General features: G+C 38.9%; 1 protein-coding gene across 1 annotated transcript in view; it reads right to left on the bottom strand.

Annotated features, from left to right (window-relative positions):
* The window catches only part of PXDN (peroxidasin), an 83295-nt gene extending 66629 nt beyond the window's left edge, over positions 1-16666 (bottom strand). Inside the window, exon 1 of the mRNA XM_030946277.1 lies at positions 16311-16666. Within this exon, the coding sequence (XP_030802137.1) occupies positions 16311-16528 (218 nt within the window). The 5' untranslated portion in view covers positions 16529-16666. The remainder of the gene's footprint in view (positions 1-16310) is intronic.
* Between the last annotated feature and the right edge of the window lie 8606 nt (positions 16667-25272).

Genomic DNA, 25272 nt, shown 5'->3' with positions numbered 1-25272 from the left:
CTGTGAAAAGACCACAGGAATTCTGATGTTATGCAGTCATAAATTAGTCTTATTTTCCTCCCATGTACCATTCGGTAAAATAAATACTGTTTCTCCACTTCTCTGTCTCACAGGGACGCTTAATTCTAAACTCTATATCCATGAAATACTGATATTCTCAGAGGAAAAAACTGAAAGCCAGAAAGAAACATTATCATTCCTGAACCTCTTACACAAGATAAGTCACACAGCAACAGAGAAATTCCTGTCTTAAGGCAATTATTGCTGTCAGAGCTGAGCCATCCCTTTGAGAAATATATAAAATTGTGATTCAAGACCATTAATCAAGCAAAATCTAATGACTTGCTAGTTATTCTAGTAGTAAACTATATTCACTGTTAAAAATGAGATAGTCTCATCCTGCTTCCAAATTTCAGCTTGAGCATGTTTGTTTTCAGTTTCTGCTCAGCAGAAACACCTTTAAGTGAGGAACATCATTGACCATTTTTCTTTAAAAAATCCAAACACTGAAGTTCATGCATATTTTTTTTACAGCAGCAGCTCTTGAAGGATTAAAAAATAAATAAACCATAAAATTTCAAATAGCTATGGGTAGGAAAAAATACTGACAACTCTGATTTTGTTCTGTAGCAGATTAGTCCTCTCAGGAAAATGGAAGCAAATAGTGTGCATATTCATAATTGAAAACCAACACAGAATAATCACCTGTGTTTTACCAAAGTGCCTTAAGCTTCCTTGTAACTCTGCCACATCAGCACCTCTCCCACAGGAGCACCCAGCTGGGTACCCCCTGTGCTGGGCGAGGATCAGTGCAGGGTTGAGGTCTCAGCAACAAAGACCCTACAGCTGAAAATAGGGGTGAGAGAGAGGGCTCTGAATGAATGAACAAGCTGGACAGGTGAGCTAATAAGCCAGCATAAAAGTGTGGTTTCCCCATCACTGCAGTTTTAGGGACTTTCCTCAGGGCAGGCAGCCTCATTGATGCAGTGCATGTGAGCTTGTATTATGTTTACTATGCCAATAAATAACATCCGGCATCTAAAATGCCAATGAGCTTACTAAAGAATGCCCATTTTGTTTCCTTCAATTCAAAAAGAAGTTCTGCAATTCAGGACCAACATCAAGCCAAAGGATGTGGAAAATTGAAGGAATTACTGCATCTAAAAATAACACCTAAATTTGACTCAAAAGCTTTTATTCATTGTAAATCTATGCGTCACTCTTCCCCCTACACTAGGCAAATTTTGTTGGAATATATTTTCAACTGTTTTGTACTTCCCATTTGATTCCAATAGTGATAGGTATATTAGATTCCAATTGACTTGGAGGTGCTAAAATTTACATGGATAGTTGTTCTTGTAGAATGCTAAGGGACATTTTACTATTAAAATGGAAACACTGTTGGCTTGCATAAAGAGTAACAACAAAAATTCAGGTACTCTATCACTCGGCTGCAGACTGGATCCCTGGTTTCAGACCAAGCAACAGCTCTTCCTTCCACTTCATGGAAAATCCCAGGTCACCTCAATGAAAAAGCTGTAACTCTTGGAATGGAATTTTCTGCTTCCTGAGGTTAACAACAGGCTGCAAGAGCAGATAAGTCAGCTACTTTATGACTGTGCTTCCAGCTCCTCCTGCTCCAGTAAAAGAACACTCAGAGGACCATGGGCCTTAGGACTCCTCTGATATTTATCTCCCCATTCCTCAGGAGCACAGACAGCCTCAAGGCAGGCAACTGGGCGTTCCTGTCTCTTGGGAGAAGTTGTTTTCTCCCTATGAACAGTAATGCAAGCGGCTACTAGAAGACATTCAACCTTAAAGTATCCAACCTAATGACATACAGAGAAGGGAATGTCTGGGAACTGATTATTGCTTCTCTTTTCTTCTTACATCATGTCCATTCTTACACAGATATTAAAATTATAAACAAAAAGCAGTTTTGGAGCTACTACTCATTAGGGAACAAGTTACCTTACAGAATGCATCAAGAGAATAATAGAAGATTAATAATAAACATTAGGCATTATACATTTTTATTATATTCCATAGCTTGACTCAATCAATACACATTGTCTCTTACCTCACATTGCAAAAGTAGAACTAAGCAATACTAGCCTACGACTTCTTCCCCTGCACATTTCTTTTCTTCTTTCTCTACCTAAATTGAATTGACTGGCCATCTTAAAAAACAGCTTGAAAAACTGGATTGCTGAAAATTATAGATGTATCTGAAATTTCCAATTAAATCTTACTAGTCTTGTCAGTATTTTTAATTCCAGTGGCCTCAGGAGATCACATCTATTTTGCATTGCCATGCACCCTCTTCTTAGCAGTTCTAATACTGGCAGCATTAAGCCAACGATCAATTAGAAAGCACTCTTCTGAATCCCTCTGTAATTATTCCATTCTATTGACACAATACTGAAGATACAAGAAAAAAGTATGAAACATCTGTGGACAGAATGTTTTTACACACTTACGTGTTGTTCATAATACAAAAAAGGTAATTTCTGAATAAAATCAAAGACAAGTTTATCCTTCTTCAGTCTTCAAAGTTTAATGCCATTTTTAAAGTTCTAATTCAATCTGATTCTTCTATTTTGAACATGTTTCAACTTACATTCTTGCTTTAATTACCCCATACAAACTAGCTATACCAAGGCCATACAAATACCATTTGGGCCCCATGGAGAGCAGCCATGGTGCCCAGTAACATATAGTAGCAAACAGGGATTCTGAAGGGGTCTTTCCTCAGCTCAAACATAAAGAACAACTTGACTAGTGTGTATGTAAAAAAAAAGTTCAAACATTTGATTACTCTTGCAAAAGTAGCATGAAAATACCAGAACTACCTCTAAAATATTCAATTAAGTACCAGCCTGCCTTTAAGGAATATCAGATGGTTTAAAATATCATAATAAACATAAAAAATACCAACTAGCATAACAACTCGATAGAGGGGACATTAATTAAAAATTTATTTGTGGCACTTCAAATTGCAGACATTTCTGAGGTAGAACATAGGTTTGCTCTGGCAGGTGGGCGCAGTAGCCCAGGCAAGCACGGAGCAGGGGCTGGAGGCACTCACATCCCTGGCAAGGAAGGAAAGTGCAAGGGGGCTTTTCTCAAGGAGGGGCACTCAGAGCTCTCTGTTTGCCCAAACCTGCCCCTTCAAGCTGCATCACAGATTCAGCTTATTTTATGATTTTCTCTGAGGACAGGTTTGATGAGGCCCCAGGGACAGGTCAGCAGGTTTGCTCAGGAGGCAGCTCCTCCCTTCTCTCAGACATCACCACCAAGCCAGCAAACCAGGGAAATGATTCAGACAAACCAAATGTTCCTCCCTTGCTTCTTTTCCAGCTAACTCTGAGAACTGATAAATACCATGGGCAGGAGTGAGCAACTACTGCTGGCCAAAAGAAAGCCAAGGACCCTTCACAGGGTGTTTCTGAGTTGCTGGTTTGGGGTTTGTTTTTACTGCAAAAGGGGACAACCTCTGTTTTGTAAATTAAAAGAGAAAGTTGGAGAAAACAAGTAGCTATATACTAGCATTAATACACTTAATAGACCAACTACTTAAATACATTAGACTTACTATTTTCTTTTAATATGCAATCTAAATAATAAAAAGTCTATCTGCAGCCAATTTTTTTGAAAAAATCTTAGTTTCAATAAGCAGATATATCTACCAAATAATTTCCAGCTCTGAATAAAAGATTCTTACAATATTTCTACTACTGAAAAACACATCTACATGACTTGAAAATGTATAAATTAGTAGTATTCCTCTTGACTAAGGCCGCTGCTATGTCATATATTTGGCTTAAAAGCCTGTAAAAAAAATTCTTTCCCAGAAATATTAATCACCAAATTTTAAGTTCAACTGCAAAAGAATCCTCTGGACCCACAGGTAAACAATCACTGTCCTAAGAGTGGTCAGAAGTACAAATATACCCTCTGATCCAAAGGCATTCAAACACCAATTTGTGGCTGGGATTTCCACAAACACTTAAGACACTTCAAGAACTGAAGAGGCTGAAGACTGCAAGTCACAAACCCAGAACTCAGCACTTAAGTGAAAAATTTTTCTACTGGTAAAGTTTCCTCAGTTGTCAGATATTGTGCTACTGCAGCAGTCCTGTGGCTGAAATCTCTCCTGAGAGATTATACAGTGCTCTGGGCTCTGGAGGGACAACTCCTTCCCATGTCCAAACCACACAGCTGAAGATAAGCCTGAACTGAATGAACATTTTATTTCCTGCCCACTGAAGCTTCATCACCATGCAGTTAAAACCAACAGATTTACACAATAAATGAGACACCAATCAAGAAAAAAACAAAACAAAACAACCCCCAAATTTTAAATCCCCAAAGGCATTAAAAAAGATTTACAAATCCTGATGCTATCAGAAATTTCTTACATGTAGGTCTGGATGTTAAAATCAATTTATTTTATGGGTCTACCATCATGCTGAACAATCTCCAAATGTCAAAGTTAAAAAAATAAAATAATTCCACTCGAATTATAACCTTCTTTTAAAAGCAATTTTTTGTTTACACGGTCCAGAAGATTGATTCCTGAAAAATGAAATATTCTTTCAGAGAAATACAGGTATTTTTAAAGTGAAGTCAGCCTGCAAAAGCCAGTAAGTATATAACAGTTATTTAATTAACCAACCACCAAACAGGATACAAATTCTATCACAATGTCTGACATGCGAGACAGACACTTGTTCTATTCTAGCACTATTAAGAAACAATTCTTTGTAAATATTCAGAGTAAAAAAAAAGTAAATTAATGAAAAGTAAATTTTTCATTAAAGGTCATTAAAGCTAATGAAAAACTCTCATCTAAGGAATCTGGGTTGCACAGACATTGCTGTGTTCTATGTACAGTGGGAATTCAAAATTTTACCAATATTGAAAAGACAAAACTAGTTTGAATTCAACTTGATACTGTTAAATGGTGAGTGCAAAACCACAGCTAGTTCTTATTTCTTTCTCTGATGAATAAGAGATTATAAACACCATGGAGTTATAACACTGGCCTGCATAATATATCTGAGTGTTGGGGCTGTACCTAAGTCACTTGCCTACCTGTCATATTTGTTTTAAGTGTTGTTCACATTGTAACTTCATCAAAACCAGAAAATTTCCCCTGTACTATCTGAGGTGTTTGACAATCCCACAAATTTCTTCAAAAGACAAATCTATCTTACACCTCTTAATGGGTATATATCTTTTATAGAGATATAATCAGTATAAAGATTGACACTGAAGGGTAGTTTGTTTTGTTGTTTTTTTTAAATAAACCTTGCTTTCAGTCAATTAATTACTGTTCAGTTATAAATTACTGTTCATTAGAAATCTCAAATGAATACTGGTCCCAGACTCCTTTTACATATTTTTTTCTCTTTTGAAATATTACATTCAATTATTCCCATGCAAGATGTATCCAAAATTTTTAAGTAAAATAGAGGATATCAAAAAGAAAACATCTACTCCAGAAAGTACACAAAGCTGACATAGAATAAAACATCCAAGAAAATACTCATATCACAATGGAGGATTAGAGGATTTTCTGGATAAGTTTTCAAAACTGTTGTTTACTGAATCAAGAAAACTGTTTCAACATGTATCAACATTTTAGAAATTTCAAGTGATTTAGATTATTGATAAAGAACTCAGGAAAAAATATAATATCCTGAGTTTTTAAAATTGATTTAAATAAATTATAAATGTTACCATACTAAGAAAGGTATTTAGAGACCTTTAATAATTGTCTGGTAGCCATTATTTACACACCTGATAACTAAGTCTCCAATCTACAAGTTAACATGCTTTAGCTATACATAAACGTCTAACTAGGAAACATTTTAATTGATTTTACTCCCTACATAGGTGCTTTTGCATCTACTTAAGCTTTTCCCAGGGCAATAACATTAAATCAGGAAGTTAATGTCTTGAATCTGGCCAGAGCAAGCCACCAACTCACAAAATCAAATTGCCCTCCCTGCTCTTACAGCTCTGTCACAGCTCTGCAGTTCTCTTTGCCTGATATAAGTCTCTCCTTCTACTAACACATTAATTCACTTACCTAGGCCCTTTTTACTGGAGCCTGAGAACCTTCCCAAAGCAAAGATCTGAATTTTCTCATTCAATTTATGTCTATAAGAAAAAAATACTCTCACCTCTCCAATTTCTTGGAGAGTTTATCAAAATGCCATCAGACCAAAACTTTCTTGAACCCAAATCAGCTATTATCCCAAAGTGACAAAATATCCCTTAAAAGGTATCCTGCTTTGATAGGCCATATGCTTTTTAATCTACATCTGTCACACCATCATACTGCTGCTCTAGCTTTTTACTTTATCCTAGCAGACAATGTAATGTTACATTTATTTATGTTTGAGTTTAGAATGGCCTGCTAGGGTTATCTGTGTACCAGAACACACATTGCCCCTCATATTTTTCAAAATATTTTGGAAAAACTGGGAAGAAAAATTTTCTCTTCTCACCATTAAAACATGACAAGACATTAATTTAAATATTTGAAAATTGGTGACTGATTTAATATGATTATGATTATAATCTATCATTAAAGAGAAGCTACCACAAGACACTAAATAGTGAAATTTTATATCAAAGGGGACAATCAAGATCTTGTAAAAGTGAAATATCTGCTTCTGTACAGCATGATGGACCTTGGACAGAGGCTATAAGCCTCTGAATTTCACTGTTGTGAGAAGTCTGCACTGAATTTCATGCTGTCCCAGTCACAATGCTCACACTGCCTAGAGATAAGTCAAGCATGCAAGGACTCATTTATTCTTTATTTTTTTTCTGCAACAAAGGAAACCAGCAGCAAAATGGCTAATAAAAGGCTATTAAATCCAGTCTGGCTAACACAGTGCAAAGAACTTGACATTTAGCAGTCATCATTCTCCTTACCAAAAACAGTCATTAGTTAAGGTAACACCATGTACCAAGTAATATTTTTCCTTTTTCAGACGAGCCAGGCAATGAGCAGTCTGCTGTAATAAGTGATTTAAGGGGAAAGAATGCTGAAAGAAAATGTTTCCGAAAGATACAGGGAGTGGCTATTGGAAAGAGAAAAAAAAAAATCTGAAAGTTACAACAACAGATCACAACAAAGAAGAAAGCAATGTCACAGGCAGTAAAACTGATTTGGAGTTAAATACATTTGCTCGTTGTTTTCCTTAGTGAAACTTAAAAAACAATTCAGAAAAGAAAACTAAAAGAGAATACTACATTGCACAAAACTTCACACTTTTTATTCTACAAACTTTCACATAGTGTCAAGAAACCCTGCCAGCCACTGCACAAAGTCTTCAATGTCCTAATCTTTGCTTATCTTTGTAAATACAGATTTAAAAAAGACATGAAGATGAGAGACCACATTAATCTCTCCTCTGTGAGTCTTTCTCAAGATTTTGAGACGCTTTGTTATTTGTAGTAAGCATTCAATTTTCTGTTTAAAAGAATCACTTTACTCTCATTAGCAGCAGTAATAATGCCATACCAAAAAGAAATCAAATTTGGCAGCCTGATAAGCAAAGGAAGGAAAAGGAAACATTTGAGTCATTCCGTTCCAGCTCAGTCAGCTCTTGTTGCACCATCTCTGTGGATTGTCTTGAAACCCTGCCCACATTTGCAATAAGAAAGCCTTTAAAGTTACTTTTGTTTTGGTTTGGAATTTTTTTTTTTAGTAATCCAAATGGAAAAAAAATGGTAGACAATTTAGCTCAGTTGTTTCCCTGTATCTATCTACCCATCTATCTGTATACACACATATTATGTACAGCATGTGTACATATAAATATACAGAAACACACATAATACATAAGTATTTAAAATACTAACTTCTTTTTATACACAGACTTCACCACAAGACAAACAACTATAAATGTTTAGATTGTGTGACACAGATTTTAAATGTCGCCTTTATAAATGGATCTTTTCTGTAAGTGAAGTCTTATCCTATAAGGATGTAAACACTTTGGCTTGCTGGAAAGAGATTCAGCAAATGTCCATGTCCGGGAAAAATCAGAAGCCTGGGGATTACTCATGTATACAAAGCTATGCATGAATTCTGCAAGATGAGATCTAGAGTGTACAAAATATTCGATCACAAAATACTGTAAACAAACTACAATAAGCCTTGAAAGTCTCAGAAATTTGAATCCAAACATAGATAATAGAAAAAAATACCATATTAAAACATTAATCAAGATGGATTAAAATTTAGTTTTTCAGTTGTTCAAAATAGAATTGGAGTCTCAAACATTAATCTAGCATTTCCATTTTACCCATTATACACAGTAAAATATTCCTGTAAAGGCTATTTTGAAATTAAAAAAAAATAATAATATGTAGTTTTAAGCATAATGCACTACTTCTCTTCTTTTGTTACTCCCTGAATAGCTGTCTGCTATTTTTTTCATGTCATAATAGCAATATAGATTTCTTCTATTATATTATGTTGGATTCTTTCTGCAGTTTCCTTCTATCTTCATGCCAAGCTCTACTCTTTACTGGCTGCATTTCCTAATTTTCTTTTCTGCTAGATTTGCAACCTTTCAATTTAAACTTAGCTTACTTGCAAGGCAATCCATAAGCACATGTGACAGGCCTAACATTTATTTAACACCTAAATGACAAAGTTTTCTGCAGGCTAATGACATCTCCATGTCATCTCTTAATGAGCACTGACCTCACCTGGGAGAAAAAGCTGTAGGGGCTACTCAGAAAATGGAGGAGGTTAGAATATTTATTAATCATGTTTTTCACTTAGGCATGTGTTTACCACCATTTTAGGTGAGACACTCCTCTCCCTGTTTCAGATCCAGACCCTCCAGATGATGTAAGGATAGGCATCTCCCTGTTATTTTTCCACCAGCTGCCTTTGGGAATTAAGAGAGAAAGAATATATTTACTCATGCCCAAGCATCCATTTCCTAATCTTTCCAATACGTAATGCCATGTTTGTCTCTGCAACACAAAAAATTCTTATTCATTGTCCCTCATGGCCCTAAATTCCCCAAAGTAATGCTGAAAATTCATTTAACTCATCGTTTTTTAATTATGTTGTTTGGGAAAATTGAGTAACAGCAGAGACACTGAAGCTCTTTGTTAAACAGAATCAGAAAGACAGAAAAATGTTTTTAAAAAATTTTGAATAGGGGATGTAGACAACAACACCAAGCAATCCACTGATCTGTATAATCCTTATAGCTTTCTAAAACATTTCAGTAGAACAAACAAAAAACCTTGTAATGACAACAGTCCAAACTCCCAAAGCTTTGGGAATTAGAAGACAATCTTTTGAAACAGCTATAAAGCAAATACTCCGCAGTCCAGATGAGCATATGAAGAGATGTTTGCAGTAAATGGAGAATTTTTGTAGTTGGGAAAGGTCACCAGTAGAGTTTCACAGAGAGGCTGTGCTGAGTTATGCATTGTTCAGTTCATTCCTAAATGGAAGAGTGATGAACCACAGAAAGAATAAAGTTTTGCTTATAATATTCATCTATTTTAACAAAGTCCCCTAGGAAGAACAGCAAAAAAAAAACTACCAACAGTCCATGAATGACTATTAAAATGCAGACCTAATGCACATATTAATAAAAAATAATGTATATGGAGAAAATCAAACTTTACAAATAAAATGGCAGGCCTGGAAGAGATCATTACTACTTACAGACAAGATCTTAAGCTTCCCTTGATTAGTCCATGAGGCCTCATACCAGATTTGTCCATAAAAATACTGGACGAAGTTACAATTCCCTCACCTCCGAACACAGCAGAGGGGAGAAGCAACCCCAGACGATGAGAAATTAATATCAACCTTTCACTAAGAAGACTCCAAGTTTAAAAAGAAAGGAATGGAGAAGCTTAGGATCAAAGATCACAAAATCATGGCTGCATTGGAATGATAGAGAGGGATCAAGTACCCACTGTCTCTTCCAATGGAAGAAATGGGGAACGCTAAGTGAAGCTAACAACTTTCAGGCTTCAAACAGAAGACAGCAATTTCCATCATGTAGTTTGTGTAGTACTCCTTGTCACTGAAAGTTATAATGTAACTTAACAGCTAAATTAGTTGAAAAAAGAGGCTAAACAATTTGTGGAGGAGAGATCCATCAAGATCTACAGAAAATACTGAAGTATCTTTAGCCCCAAAAATCCACATCTGCAAATTATTATAGGTATAAACAACTATATTCTGCTCTACACTGTCTGTTTGTTCGTAAGCTGTGCTTTCCATCACCCTCAAAAAACAGACATCAGGTCAAACAGATCTTTGGGTTTACTTATTAAAGGTATCTTTCTGTAAATAAACACATATTTATAATTTTAGCATTCAAATATTAAGCATTTACTGCTTAAAAATACATCTTAGTAAAACAAGATGAAAACAAGAAATTGTATTTATTCACTGTAATATATGATAATGTATTCCTCTGATGACAGTGTGCTAAGGGTACAGTAAGCTACTTGCAGTAAATGATGGATATGATTTTGTTCCATATATTTTCCCATTCTTCAGCAAAGGATTTGAGGAGGGCTAACACAGTTTTGAGATGACAAAAATATCTTCCCACCAGTGAATCCGGTGACTGGAAGCGAAGACTCATTTGGGCCTTCTGTTGCAGCCCTCAGCAGCTTTGCCTCTGTCTCCCAGTAAATGTCAAACACTATCAGTGCTGTGCCCTTCTGCCCCCTGCTAATGACCAAACACATTCTGCAAGCTCTGCAAATGTCTCCTTAACACACTTGTGCCTTGGTCCTGGCTCGTTCCATCAGCAGTGCAACCAGACTGCCTGGGAATGGCTTCAGCAGGCTTTACCTCCCACACACCCTCCATAGCTGCTTTGCTGGGGAGGATTGGTATCTTTTGCAGTATCCACTTGATTTGTTGGGACTCAGGATGGGGCTTAATAGAGAGAAAACCATTTTTAGCAACAATTTACATACTTTGAAAGCTAATTGTTTTAAATCGCTTATGACTCCTTTGCCTACTTTTTGAATTTTCTGTTGAAAATTCTATGAAAACATTCTCATCTGAAAAATACTTTAAACTTTGGTTTAGACAAATATCAACATCTACATAGAGACATTTCATCTCCTTTTACTGCCAACAGAAAACTAGTCAACACACTTGGTCTGGAGAAGGCACAAAGAAATTAATAATCTGCCCAAACAGTAGCTAATTAATTCAGCTGTCTGACCAGTAGTGCCCACTGTTGATTTAGATGTCCTAGGCTGAGAGCAAGCAGCTGTGACACAGGCCCAATAGGGACCCAGTCTGAGGTTAGAAATTATCATTTCCAATAAAGGTGTCCCCTTTTGAGCAAGCTGAGTTCTGCTCCAGGCACTATGAACTGTACTGGCTGAGTTGCTACTTATTAGAAGAGAAATTCACAAACCAAATACAGATGTACACTCTTGTGTACAGAGACCCAAATGTAGGTGTTTTAATCTCAAATTAAATTCTTTACTTGTTCATAAAATTTGCATGAAGGAAGATGTAAGATAATTTTTATTGAAATAATCTTATGCTTCACCCTCAACTGTTCTGTGTCATTCAAAAAAATCATCACTGGCACCTACTGCAGTTTGCTGCCCAGCCAGGAGTGCCAATAGCTGTGTCAATATTAAGTTATTTTCAAACCCTTCAAATAAATCTTCAGTGTCTGTACTTCTTTATTTTTAACATTAAATATGTATCAATCCCTGCATCTTGAACAAAATCTTCTGGTGTGTTATCTCGTGACTAACTCCTACATGCAGATTGATGTTTACTCATAAAGTGATCAAGTTTACTCATAGTCCACATTTGTGATTGCAGTCCTTCACCCTTCACACTGATGAGATGGGTTTATTTTATTTTGTCTTGATTTTAATCTACTGGATTTTTTCTAAAAGGGTTTCAAAGATCCAACAGAACACAAGAAACTTGTATTTTCAGATGAAAATGGGATGGTTTTTTGCAGGCTGAAAATGCATCATTTCAAACAGCAGATCTGCAAACAGCATGCAGATTTCTGCTGTGATAGCCCAGAAACTCCTGCACTGACAGTCTCCAAACACATTACCCATTTCATTTTCCTAAACATCTCTGCTAAGAGGTATAATGTTAGCACAAATCAACAATGAAATGCAAAATGTCATTACATTTCCATTATCCCTACCTCTTTAGTGATTCACATATTCTCCAAATAGATGTGATTTGTGTCATTTAGTGTTGTGGGGTTTTTATTTGTATTAAGACAGATACTCTTGGGAAGCCTCAATAATGATTTTCACTGGCATTATGAACATACATTAGATTCCACCAAAAGCTCTCACGGGGAGATGAAAAAAATGTAAGTACTTCTTACCCAGCTGTTCAGAAAATCACCATAGAATTAAATTACTAAAACTCCCCCCTTTGACATCTACAGTACAAACCAGAAATTAAAATACATTGATAAATGAGTAAATAAATAAGTACACACCCTAAACTATCCAATATTGAGTATATGTTAGAATCATGTAACAAAAGCAGTAACATGCAACACAAACTGTTGCCTTCAATTTCATTCAGAGCCTACCTTCAAAAGCTATTCAGCTGGAATGGCTGCAACTTAAGAAGTTCTATTAAAGTTTGATCACTTAAAATTATACTCGCATGGTTGAAAAGGTGTTTTATTCATAGTAGACATGCAGGTGTAATAATAATTACACTCAAAGTAATAACCACATAGCAAAGACAGAATTACTTATTTCAAAATTAAATCTTCTCCTCAATAATTTGCATGTCATTCCCAGTGCAAACGAAGTCCACTTTCTTTTGTGACAACTATTTCTGTCAATTTTTACCTTTTCTGCTATTAACAGAACATTAGCTTTTTTTCTTGTTCAGTCGGTTAGACTCAAGTGCAGTGAATACAATTTTGTTCGTACAGCTAGCAAGAAACAAGAGAGTAATGAGGTACTGCCAAGAAAAACTGTGAACAAATTTCAGTATTGGTCTGAGTATGTGTAGCTAGTCCTGTAGACAGGTTTGGGTTTGGATTGTGTTTAGATACAAATAGCAACATATTGCATCAATTCAAAGGTCTTCTGTCAGAATTATCAACACCACATACATGAAATTTCTCTAGAACACAGACATTCTCTAAAAAGTGTAAGACGGGATACAGTTATGGCAGGGGGAGTCAGCAAGAGGAGATACCCAGAATTTTACATTCCTCAACAGTTTAAATGGTTTAATATAAATATGTTTCACCAATTTCTGTGAAAATAAGCACTCTGTATTTATATACAGTCAGAGATGAAATGAAATTTCCATGATTGTATTTATGGCATTAAGTAGCTTTTCAAACCATTTTGTACACAGGTCTCCATTTTTAAGGGAAGTCAGCACAGGACTGGGATGTTGGCCCTAGTCCAAAAAAGTCCAAAATTGTCCCAGGCAAAAATGAAACCACATGCTTATGCAAGGCTCCCTGAGCTCTTTCAAAACTGGCAGAATCCACCCTGCAGAAGCAATCAAACCATCATTCTGAGGTTGCAGCAGGGAAGGGGAAGTGCCAGAAAGTGGGAGGAGCAGGGGAGAGCAAGAAAATGTACAGCCAGAAGTAGCACTGGCAAGGTCAGCAACCAGTAATGTTATGAACAGTTTTCAAAAGAGAGCCTGAGATTAGAAGTAGACATTTTTGATATGTGGGAGAAAACACTTGGCTGCACCATTGGTCTGGGCCCCATGCTGTTTTAATCCATGTAACAAATGATATGTGAAGTAGAGCAAAGTCAATGCAGCTTCCAAAATGGGGCATTTTTCAGAAGCAGCACTCAGCAGAATACTTATAAACCAGGAAAAACTTAGGGCGATATTTTTTTACAAAATTATTCTGCACAGTCAATCTATGTTGCAAGTAAGAAATAAAACAGATGAGAATGTGGAACTTATCAATGCCAGTAAAAATGGACTTAACCTATCAGCAATACACTTTGCAGGATTTCCTAAATTTTTGTTTGAAAGGGGAAGGTGATCGATTTAAGTTAATTTATTATTTTTTATTATCTAACTATCAACACCACTACTAAAGAAAATACATTTAATATACAGGCACCACTTGAAAGACAAGCATTGAGAGTCAAACCAGAGATTAAATAACTGCTTACTTTCATGCTTAAAAAAGAAATTGCTCTTGAGTGTAGAAAGCCCTCTACAGGTGATGGGCTACCTCTGTGAAGTGCAGTGTAGAACTACAGTTCAACATTGCAGGTAAGTAAAAAAAATGAGTGGTAATTCAGCGAGTACCTCAGACATGTAATAGTTATTCTGAAAGTACCTCTTACAGCTAAAACTAATCAATTCATATAAAAATGGTAAGCTACTTATGAATGATTGGTACCTTCAAACTACTGATTATTAAATCAATTGTACCATTGTTCTTTGTCCCAAAGACTCATATTGCCTGACTATCTTCTGACCCAGCTCCTTTCCATTCACAGCCATTCAGCAGAACTGTAGCAGGACTAACTGAGTATTTACAGATGTAATACTGCCTATTTTATTTACAATAGTTCCCCAGTCAGTTGTTCAGAACGGATAATACCCATCACTAGATGACAAGTAAGGCCACCACTAGGTCTTGAAGAATGCTGGTCATCTGCAGGCATATTTTGAAAACAACCATTCTTTGTCAAGCTGAAAATATAAACTTCTTCTGCATTACTTCTGCAGCATGGTAGCTTGCATTCTACCAGAATGATAATTCACATTTTGGATACTAGACAACTTGATATATTAGCGGAGTTAGACGAGTATAATGCTTGCATTGTTCACACATTCTCCTCTGACTCACTGCAAGATTATAAATACCCACCGTAAGGGGAGCTCCACCCGGTGAGGTTTAATCTAACATTTTCTGCTGTTGCAGACTCTTCTACCTTTAAGACTAAACCAAGCCATTAAGACTTGACTCCACTCTAAGACTTTTTTTTTCATTTAAGATGATTCCCAAAAACTAGCTTTACACGATTTCCTGTAATCTCAAGGCAAAAGGTGTTCTGTAAATGTACTTTGTTTCAAATGTAAGAAACATTAACCACCCACTTCCTGTACTGTTCCCTAAAAGGTTTACAAGTACTGCAGGACTAATCCAATTCTGCCAAAAGCCTGCACTTCTTGCCAAAGAGGGACTCAGTTAATGCTAAATGACTGTACTCTTCACATTAAATAATACTTGGAAGCTGAAACACAGCAAGGCTTTAGAGACCCCTTTTGAAAATATCTGACAAAGTCACAAGTTAATTTATGACAGGAGGCCCCGCAGAAAATTCCCAGGGCCAAGCTCTGCTCAGCTTCCACAGCGGAGTGTGTGTAAGGAAAGGGCAGGGCTGGTGCCAAGAGCTTTCCGAGCCCAAGTAACATATAAGCAGGTCAGTGGAACAAATCTGTTCCTCTTAGTAAGCCACGAAACAAAATAGTGTGTGATGTTCATTTGGAACTTTGCCTTTATTGCAGGGAAATACGCCTGGAAAGGTAACTGTTCCAGTCAAATCAATGTGAATTAAATGTCAATCATTGTCAATACTGAAATTTATACCAATGCAATCACACCCAAAACAGTGACCACAGGAACGGCACTTCAACTGACACATTTGTGCCTGAACTAAAAAACTGGTTATTAACTAATGTTCGCAAATCCCTGCAGGAATCTGAGCCGGGTTCGCTTCCAGCAAGCCCAGGGCTTGGGTCCCGGTTTGCACGTACATCCCCAACATGTCTAAGAATTGAGCAGAAAGTGTCACCTATGTCCCTGTCGATCCCCCTGCCGCCTGAATATGCTTTTAAACAGGATACTAAGGAAGTACTGAAATCCTTCTAGGGACGACTATACTGGGACACAACACCCGCACGCTAACCAGAACATCCACCTCTAAGAGCCCGGCAGAGCCGGGGGCACCGCTCCGACCGCCTCGACCCCGCGCCGCCGGAGCCGGGCAGGAGCGCTCCGTGCACGGCGGGGCCGAGCGGGGCCGGGGGTGGCGAGCGCAGCCCCGGAGCAGCGCAGGGACGCCCGGGCCCCTCGGGCAGAGCCACGGCCGCGGGTCCGGCCCCCTCCCCCGACCGCAGACAAAGAGCTGAGGCTCCGCCGCCACCCAGCCCAGCGCCTCTCGCCCCAGGTACCCATCCCCTCCTCCGCCTTCACCTCTGCCCTCCCTCCCTTCCTGCCGCCCTCCGCCCCCCTCCCTGCCCCGGGCCGCCGCGGCAGCCCCCGCCGGGCACTCACAGGATGGTGGTCTGGGGGGACACGGCGGGGACGCTCTCCAGCATCAGATGCATGCAGCGCACCGTGGTGCGGAAGCACAGGCAGCGGCTGGGGCACCACACGCTCCCGCGCTGCGGCGGCGGCTGCGCGGCGGCGGGGGCGAAGAGCCCCTCACCGCGGAGCAGCAGCAGCAGCAGCAGGCACAGCCCGGGGGCGGCCGCCGCTTCGCACCGGGCCATGCTGCCGGGCGGAGGGCGAGGAGGAGGAGGAGGAGGAGGAGGACAGAGGGGCTCCTGCAGATCCGCGCCGCGCCCGCTCCGCTCCCGGCTGCCGCTCGGGTCGGCGGCGGGGCGATCCCGGCCCCCGAGCGGGCTGGAGGAGGGGACGGCGCTGGGCCCGCCCCGGCCGGCGGAGCGATGGATGGATGGGCGGCCGCCCCGCGGGGCTCCGCGCCGCCCTCCGCACACGCCGGGACAGAGCCGCGCTGGGGCCGGGGTCCGCCCGCCAGCCCGGCTGCTGCTGCTCCGTGCGCGGAAGGGACAGCGTGGAGGCACCCTCTGAGCGGGACGGCAGCTTGCGCCTCGGGAGAGGAGAGAAGGAAGCCAAAATGAGGGGACTGGAGAAGGGAAAGAAAGGGTAAGGTGAGGAAAGGAGAAAAGAAAGCAAAGAGAAAAGATGAGGACAAACAGATCAGGGAAAGAGAAACCCTTATGGGAAGAACCAAGTCCAGCAAGCCAATTTCCATTTCTGCCTGGTTTGAAAACCCACATACATAACCCTTGGACTGTTCTCTGTGACTTTGACTTTGACTGCTGAGCCAGGACAATCTGTTGGATTTGCCCTGAATTACTTTCTGGTGATGGTTTTGGGTAGGTGGGTGCACAGGCAAGGAGGTATAAGAGGACCCGCTAGAATGTCACGTAGAGGAATAATGGTTGCAGCTGGAGCTCACGTGATCTTAACACTTTCTCAAAACAAATCTTTCCTGAAAGCAAACAACAACAACAACAACTAGAGTGGCTTTGAGATTTCTAACATTGCCCTAAATACTTTGTCATCCTTACGTGATGTTAGTCAGTCCTAAGCAGATCAATACCTTATCACCCACACATTGCCTATCCCAGGCGAGCACTGGTGCATTATTTCTATGATGATAGTAACAGTGATCACAACTAACCTATTATGTCTAACAACAACACATTCTCTTATGAATTATGGATGTCAGCACCCCCAGTTCCACCCCAGAAATAAGCCATGACACTTCTGCAGCATTGCCTGCATCTCTTTTTCTTTGAGAAACAGTGTACAGGCCATTCTTGCCTAAAACTTAACTATAGTCATTCATGGAACAGATTGCTCAGGGAAGTTGTAGAATCTCCCTCACTGGAGATAACTGTCTGGATGCAATCCTGTTCCGTGTGCTCTAGAATGACCCTGTCTGAGCTGGGAGCTTGGACCAGATTAGTCATTGTGGTACCTTCCAACCTCCTCCACTCTGTGATTCTGTTATTCTGAATCTCACTGTGAAAACCTGTGTTTTGACCATGAGTCTGGGAATTACTTTTGGACACTTTTTTTTTTCTTTTTTAACATCAAGTCAAATACCTCATCAAGAAAATCAGAGCATGGAAGTCTGCTGTGATGCTGGAAGTCACAAATGGGCCCATAATTAAAATAGATGATTCATTATCTTTGACTATGTTTTCCATGAGTCACTGTGTCTCCTTCTCTAAAGCAACACAACTGCTCCCTTTACCACCCAGTGGTCAACTGAGAGCCCGTGGGCTCAATCTGTGTCTGGAGCTAAGGAAGGCTTGCTGACTTGCTGTCAGTATGATTACTGATTTTCTAGGGCGGTCAGACACTCCTAGAAGAATCTTACCAGTTAGGTACACTTCTAAATTGGGTGCATTTCTAAATATCCTTGCAGGGTTGGGCTTAAGTCTACTATTTCAACATACTAAGTTGCTCAGAAACTCATATGCATCCACATCAGCTCTTTTACAGCAGAAGATACCAGTCTGAAGTAGAAGAGAATTTACAGAATAATCAGATACAAAGTTCATAACTTCAATGTCAATTCAGCAAGCAGCTGCTATGTGTATCACCTCCTCTGCATTTGTAATCAGTGTTGGGATATAAGCATGTCTTAATCTGAAAATTAAATTTGCTTCCTGGTCCAGGAAAACCTCTGGCATTGTTGACCCAAAAAGTGCAAATGTTGGCACAGGTAAATTTTTGTTGCAGAAATGCCACTCACATTAGAGCATCTTGGCAGCTGTAAATCTGCCATCCTGTAGTGCCTGTACTGAAAGCAGCAGAACATCTGAGGTTAGATAATTAAACACAGCAATATAGAGATACTGCCAAATTGAGATATCCATAGCATTTAGGAAAATATAATGACAGCTTACTTGGTGTAAATTTGGTGCTTTATGATGATATATTTTCCAGAAAAAAGTACACAGTTAAAATTATGTTTTCTATAGGAAATTAAAATTGTTTTGGAAAGTTTTTAGCATTTGGGATCTTGATAGACTATTGTGCTATGCCTCAGAAGTATCTGTGCTATTACACCTGTAATTCCGACAGTGAGAATAAAAGTGCATAGATACTCTCATGGTCCTTAGGCAATTTAGATGTAACGTGTGCTATAGCATTCTTGCCATTTGTTACATGCAACTTCCAAGCTCTAGGTGAATATGTTATTGATGCTTCATAAATCATTTAAGTTAGACTTTTTTTATGCCCTGTTGAATCCAGAACAATGAGGTGTTATGTTTATAGTTGGACTCAGTGTTCTTAAAGGTGATCTTTTCCTAAACAGCTCTATAATTGTATGATTTTAATATTCATTGCATGCTATTCTAAATTGCTGGTAGGGAAGATTTCTGATAAATAAAACTTCCAAATGGTTTTGATATGTGTTTCTATTCTTGGCCAGTTTTTATAGAAGAATTTTTATAAAATGTGCAGGGTCATTTTTGTTGACCCTACATATAAATATCCATGGGAAATTTGTCTTCTGTTTCCAATTTCTCTAGCTGAAGAGTTGACCTAACAAAAAAGAAAAAGAAAAAGAAAAAAACAATATGCTGGAAATGAGATAGGCTTCTTTCTAAATGCTAGCAGAAGTGATTACCTTATAGTTAGATATAGTGTAAATCTCCATTTGCTTTTAAAAGCTTCCTATCCATCTCACAAATTTTGTCAAATACTGCCACTTGCTGGTTTTATTCCATACCAGTAATTTAGTCTCATAGATTTTGCTTTGGTGAGGTACTAAAAAAAATTGTAAAAGATCAAACAGTTAATACTTTTATATTTTGTTTTTCAAAAAATTCAGGTATAAGAAATATATGCTTAAATCCTCTTCAGTTTAGTTTATATCTCCGTGTTAACATTCTATCTTTGGATATAAAATCAGATATTCTAAACATTTCAACATATCTTCGGATACCTGACAGTGAAAATGCTTTGCATTGTCTCTAGCAGACACCGAATCATGACGTAGATCATTAATTAGAACCTTTTGGTCAATAATAATAGTAAGAATTAAGAGGACCATATTGACAAAAATCTTGAACAAAGTACCATAGAAACTTCTTATATTTAATGTGTTTTCATGATAATATAGCAGCACAGGGATCTAAAGATTAAAGATTAAATCACATATGATTGGTGATTTTTTTAAAGGCAGAAACAAAACAAACTAGTTTTGAAATCACATAATCTTACCTTTTATTTCTATTCTATATGCAAAGTGAATGTCATGGAGTAGCTGGATGGCATGTCAGCAATTATTAAAATTCATAAATTCATAAGCATTTCTCAACTATTCAGGAAAGCTTAGGCTATACTCAGATACATCATTCTTGAAACTCCTCGTGTGTCTTCACAGCCAGATCTGTCAGAGGCAGTGTAACTTCTTTCACCATGGGCATTTGAGGGTTTATGATACCTGCTGGCACAGCAAAGAGCATTGAGGATACTGTCTCCAAATACTCACAAATCCTTTTTCCTCTCAGTTGGGATAGTAATGTTGATATCTTTAAAAGCTGCCATTCTCCTTTCCTGAATATAGTATGAATTTCTGGAGGAAGTTATTCCTTCACTGGCTCCATCATAAAAGATGTTCTGTCCAAGTTTGAACAAGAATGTGCCTAGCTGTGAATTGTGATAACTTTATTTGCCTGGTGACTTGCAGACACCTGAACAAGTGTTGCTAGTTTCTTTATAATAATAAATGCCTGTGACTGACAAAACAAAAGGAAAAGCTTGTCTTCCAAGTTACCTTTGAAACTTCACTTCAACCAGATTACCTGGTGCTAGTGAATGTGTTCAAGGAAAGATGCTTACTGTATCTTAAATCAAACAGTACAACTTACATTTGCTACATATTTCTGTTCCTCCAGACAATGCATTTTAATGTGTCCTCCCTTTCAAAGGAACAGTTTGTTACATGCAGGAAATGGACCTTGCCTACCCCTTATCTGATATTTAGGAAAATAAACCATAAGCTTGGTTTTTTACCAGCTGTGCAATAAGCATCTATTAGACCTAATTCCTTTGGTTTGACTCCGCACAACTCTCACAGGTAACACATTAGTGGTAAAACACTTACCAACCTGCACTGGCTAGTGAAGCCAGGCTTGAAAAGTAGATAGCACAGAAGGACAGCCTGTTTTTATCCTTCTGGCTTTTTAAATTTTATGCTAAGAAAAATACTAAATAAAATAAATAATATTAAGCCCTGCTTTGGCAAGCCACTTAAAATGCAGAGAAACATGGTCAGCCAACATACAATGGAAGAGTTTGCTTGTGATGATAAATAAAAATAAGAAAACTCCCCTGAAGAGACTTTCCCAAAGGAAAATGTACTTGAACCAATGAGCTCCTGGTTTCCCACAGAGTAATTTTCCTTAATATCAGCATAGCGGGAAATTGGGTGTTATTAGTTTAATCCCTCGACTACACTGAGGAAATACCTCACCCAGAAGAGATTCCAGGCTATGATTTGTTCTGCAGCTGTGCCTGGAGGCCTCAGAGGATCAGAGCCACCAGCCACTTGTTTACAATCATAAATAAAACCAAATGCCCTCACTGAAGACAGACGAATACTGTGGGATTGTGCCCACTTCCCAGCTGGGTACTGGGCTGATCCTGGGCACCTTGAGCCCAGGGGCCTGGCTCTTGGGGTGCTGGGACAATCTGGGAAGAGCAGAGCTGATCCCTGGGCAGAGGGAGCTGCTGTGGGGAAGGCCAGAGCCCTGTGAGGGCAAGAAGACCTGCTTTTAAACAAAACTGCCATTTCCAGCCCATTCTCATCCCCACAGCCCTGCCCACACATCCCAGGGATGTGCTGGACGCTGGTTCCCCCATGGCACTGATCCCAACCCCAGCCCGGGGGGGGAGCAGCTGGTGGCAGGAGAGACAGGCCCCAGCCATGGGCATATGAAATCCTAGGAAAGATGCAGGAGGCAGTGGTGAACAAATGCTGTTCAACTCTCCAGAGCATGTAGATGTTTTCTGTTCTCAATTTTAAATTAATGAGCATAATCAGGAGAAACAGAGGTAACAGATTAAAGAAGGAGGCTTTCTGCCACAGCTGGTGCATGTGAGGTCCCACCTGGAAGGACACATCCTCTTCTGCCTTACCAGATCAAAGGGGATGACAAGAAGCTGGAAGGAGGAACACCAAGATGCCCAACGGCCTTGAGTACATGACTGTGAGCACAGACTGAGGGATCTGGGCTTATTTCATCTAGTGAAGTTTGGTTAAGGCTGTGATCCAACAGCAACCTGTGACACTTGGAAGACAAAGTACCAACACTGATATAACAAAGCCATTTTTTGCAGTGGGAGATGATATAATAGCAGCGATATAGGTGTAATGGTTGTAAATTGTGGTTTGAGAAATTTAGGTTAGATACTGTGCAAAAATATTTTTTACTAGGATGGCAGTGTGGCACGGGCACAGGTTACATGGTAATGCTGGGAATCCTCTTTCTGAAACATTCTCAAGATTTGATTAGACAAAGCCATGACTGCTAGGAGAGATTGCTGGCAACAGCCCTTACTTCAGCGGGAGGCTGGCCAAGGGGTATTCAGACATCCCCTCCAGGCATCATCTGTTTTTTTCATCACCTGATTTGCCCTTTGGCAATGACACCTCACTGTTAACAACAGCTGAGCTTGGGTGACCAGCTTGGGCAAGATGCCTCACAAGCTTAAAGGGTGACTCATGAGCAACTTCACCAACATCACACAATCTAGGACAGGAATGGTCTGATCTATTCATCATGACCTTAGCTTCCAGTGAAATGCAACAGTTTGTCTGGAACATCATCATTTTACCATAGTTTGATTGCAGCAATAGTTTGACAAAGGTCTTTGGAAAATCAGAAGTAATGCAATACTTAACAGGACATTCAGAAGAATATATATTTTTCCATATAGATGTTTGTGTTTAAAAACAGAAAGATGTAGTTTCTCAGACTTTCAGGTCAAATACCAAGGTACACCAAGAGGCATGAGGGTGTGTTTAGCTAGGTTGTCTGAGGTTGAGGCTATCATAGACTTCCCTTAATTCATCCATGCTTTCCAGGCTGATCAAAGCCAATATGACTGTTCAGCTAGGGTGGGCCAGCTCAGTCCTGTTCTCTCCCTAAGGGCACTTTCAGTGTCCTCTAATTGCTCCCTGGATTGACTAATTGCTGTTTGATCTTCCTCCTCGAGTCACCTTTGATGTTCTGTTGTTTGTTACAGTCTCTGGTTAGAATTAAGCAATTTTAGAGAGTAAGACAGTCCTGTAAACGGGAATGCAGACAAATAAGTACTAAAAAGAGAATAAAACAAAACAATGTCCTTTGCCCCAGGACATTGTTACAATGGCAGTGAAATCGGGGGATCTTGATTTGTAACTCAGGTATCATGACCAAAATATCACACTTGCAGCCAAGCTCTTTCCTGTTGGCCCTTGAATGTATAATGACCTGCCAAGGCAAAACAGCCATTCCACATACAAGACTTAGATAAGAGTAAAAATAACAGAGTGTGCTAAAGTAGCAAATGGAGAAAAAAATCCACTACTAAAACCTGTAGTAATATGGGCATCTTTTGCATGCAAATCAATGTAATGCACAATTCTCTTGAGTTGCACAGATAGTAATCTTATTCTCCACAATCCTTGCTGTACATGTTCCACCGGCCTCCACTCATCTGTTTGTCCCATCTCATCCACAAAATGGATGTTTGGCTGCTTCAGTTCCTTTCTCTCTTTTTGCATAGTGTGGGGAAAATATAATTTGTTCCCATCCAATTCTGACTGAAAGTAGCAGTATCTTCAAAATATGAGTTAAGGCTCTATTATTTATCCTTATAATTTGAAAGTTAGGTGGAAGAATTTTAGAAAATTATCAAAGTTTATATTTTTTTTGCTGATTTTTTCTGATTTTGTTTGTTTTTCTTTCATTGCCAATTCTCATTCTCTTCTCAGTCTCATTTTTCTAGCAGAACAGCCAAAACAGTTCTTAGGTAGTAATAAGTTTGAAAGAGACAGGATTGCTGTTTGATTTTTAATTGCTTTTTTGTTGTTGTTGTTTCATGAAAAAAAGCAAAATATTTGAAAACCCCAGTGCAATTAAGATGTCCTGTTCTGCAGAGAAACATACCATAAGAGACCTTGTCCTCATTAACAAGTATCTATTAAGAAGCTGGCAGCTGGCAGGCATCTTAGTACAAAATACTAGCTTTTAAATGGAAAAAAAAATCCCTGTATCATTTGTAAGACCAATATGAACAACATACTTCTAATATTTATTTGCAACTTTTTTCAGAGGCACCAGAATTGAAAGGACACAGTCATTATTTTTCCATTTCAAATTTTATTTACTTTATTTTTTCATCGTTCTTCATACTTTCCCTGTCCCTTCTCTTCAATGCACAAGGTTTTTAGGTCTTAGATTAAAAACCAAAACATTAGAAGGTTCTTGAGTGATTCCTAATTCCATTTCTATTTTTGAGTCATGGGGTTCATTTTATTTGACTCTTATAAATTTGTGTTATTGAAAAATACCAAGAAAGGTGAACCCTGTGGCACAGAAGCACAAGGGTTGCTCCTTTGTGTGAATGCAGGGCCCTGGAGCAGTCAGTGTTTGAGAGATCTGGAGCAGACAGCTGGAGTTCCTTCTCAGAGAGGGTTTCGGGAGCCTCCTAGGACCAGGGGACATAAGCCAGGACTTAGCCAATGACACACAACGTTGTTAGTTAGCTTAGAAGCAAGGACATGCTTGCAAGGAGCTCATGAGAACACCTGAAAAATCTTTTTATTTCTCTTCTAGTTGCTTAAAAAAAATCTCCTCTTACTTTTGTTAAAAACCTGTCTTTTTCTGTGTTTAAAATAGTTTTGGTCTTCTTTTGGAAAAGAATTCCTAGGCAGATCTTTTCAAAGCCAGCTCAGGACCTTGCCACACTCAGATTTTGCATTATAGTCATACTACTTCTTGACTGCAGTGAGATTTGAAGAAAGAACACTTGGAACATTTAAAACAGATCATTTAATAGATGAGTACTGTTATGAGTATATATGCTGCTATATGCCATTATTGGTGGCATATATACTTTACCTTTTTGTTTTACCTTTTTTATTTTACCTTTTATCTAAATTTACCATTTTTATTTTGTCTTTTATCTATGGGTTTGTTTGTCATGAATGTTTAACTGTGTCTCAGATTCCTTAGGAAATAGTGGGTGAATTCAAATTGCAGCTCAAAAAATCAAGGTAAAATCAAGGTTTATCCAGGATTTTCTTAGGGAAGCATGTGAGAACAATGACTTCCCAAGGTGTTGATCATCTCTGTTCAGACAGGTGCTGATCATGCGTGGACAAGATGCACCATGGAATGGTTTTCATGATCCCTATCTACAGATGAGATCACCTCCTGTGCAGTGCTAGCAGCCTCGCCTGAGCCAGCACATCCAA

This window comes from Camarhynchus parvulus, chromosome 3, assembly GCF_901933205.1.
Source record: "Camarhynchus parvulus chromosome 3, STF_HiC, whole genome shotgun sequence".
Taxonomy (NCBI): Eukaryota; Metazoa; Chordata; class Aves; order Passeriformes; family Thraupidae; genus Camarhynchus; species Camarhynchus parvulus.
Note: the sequence above shows the minus strand (reverse complement) of the source record. Positions and strands in the feature narration are given on the sequence as shown.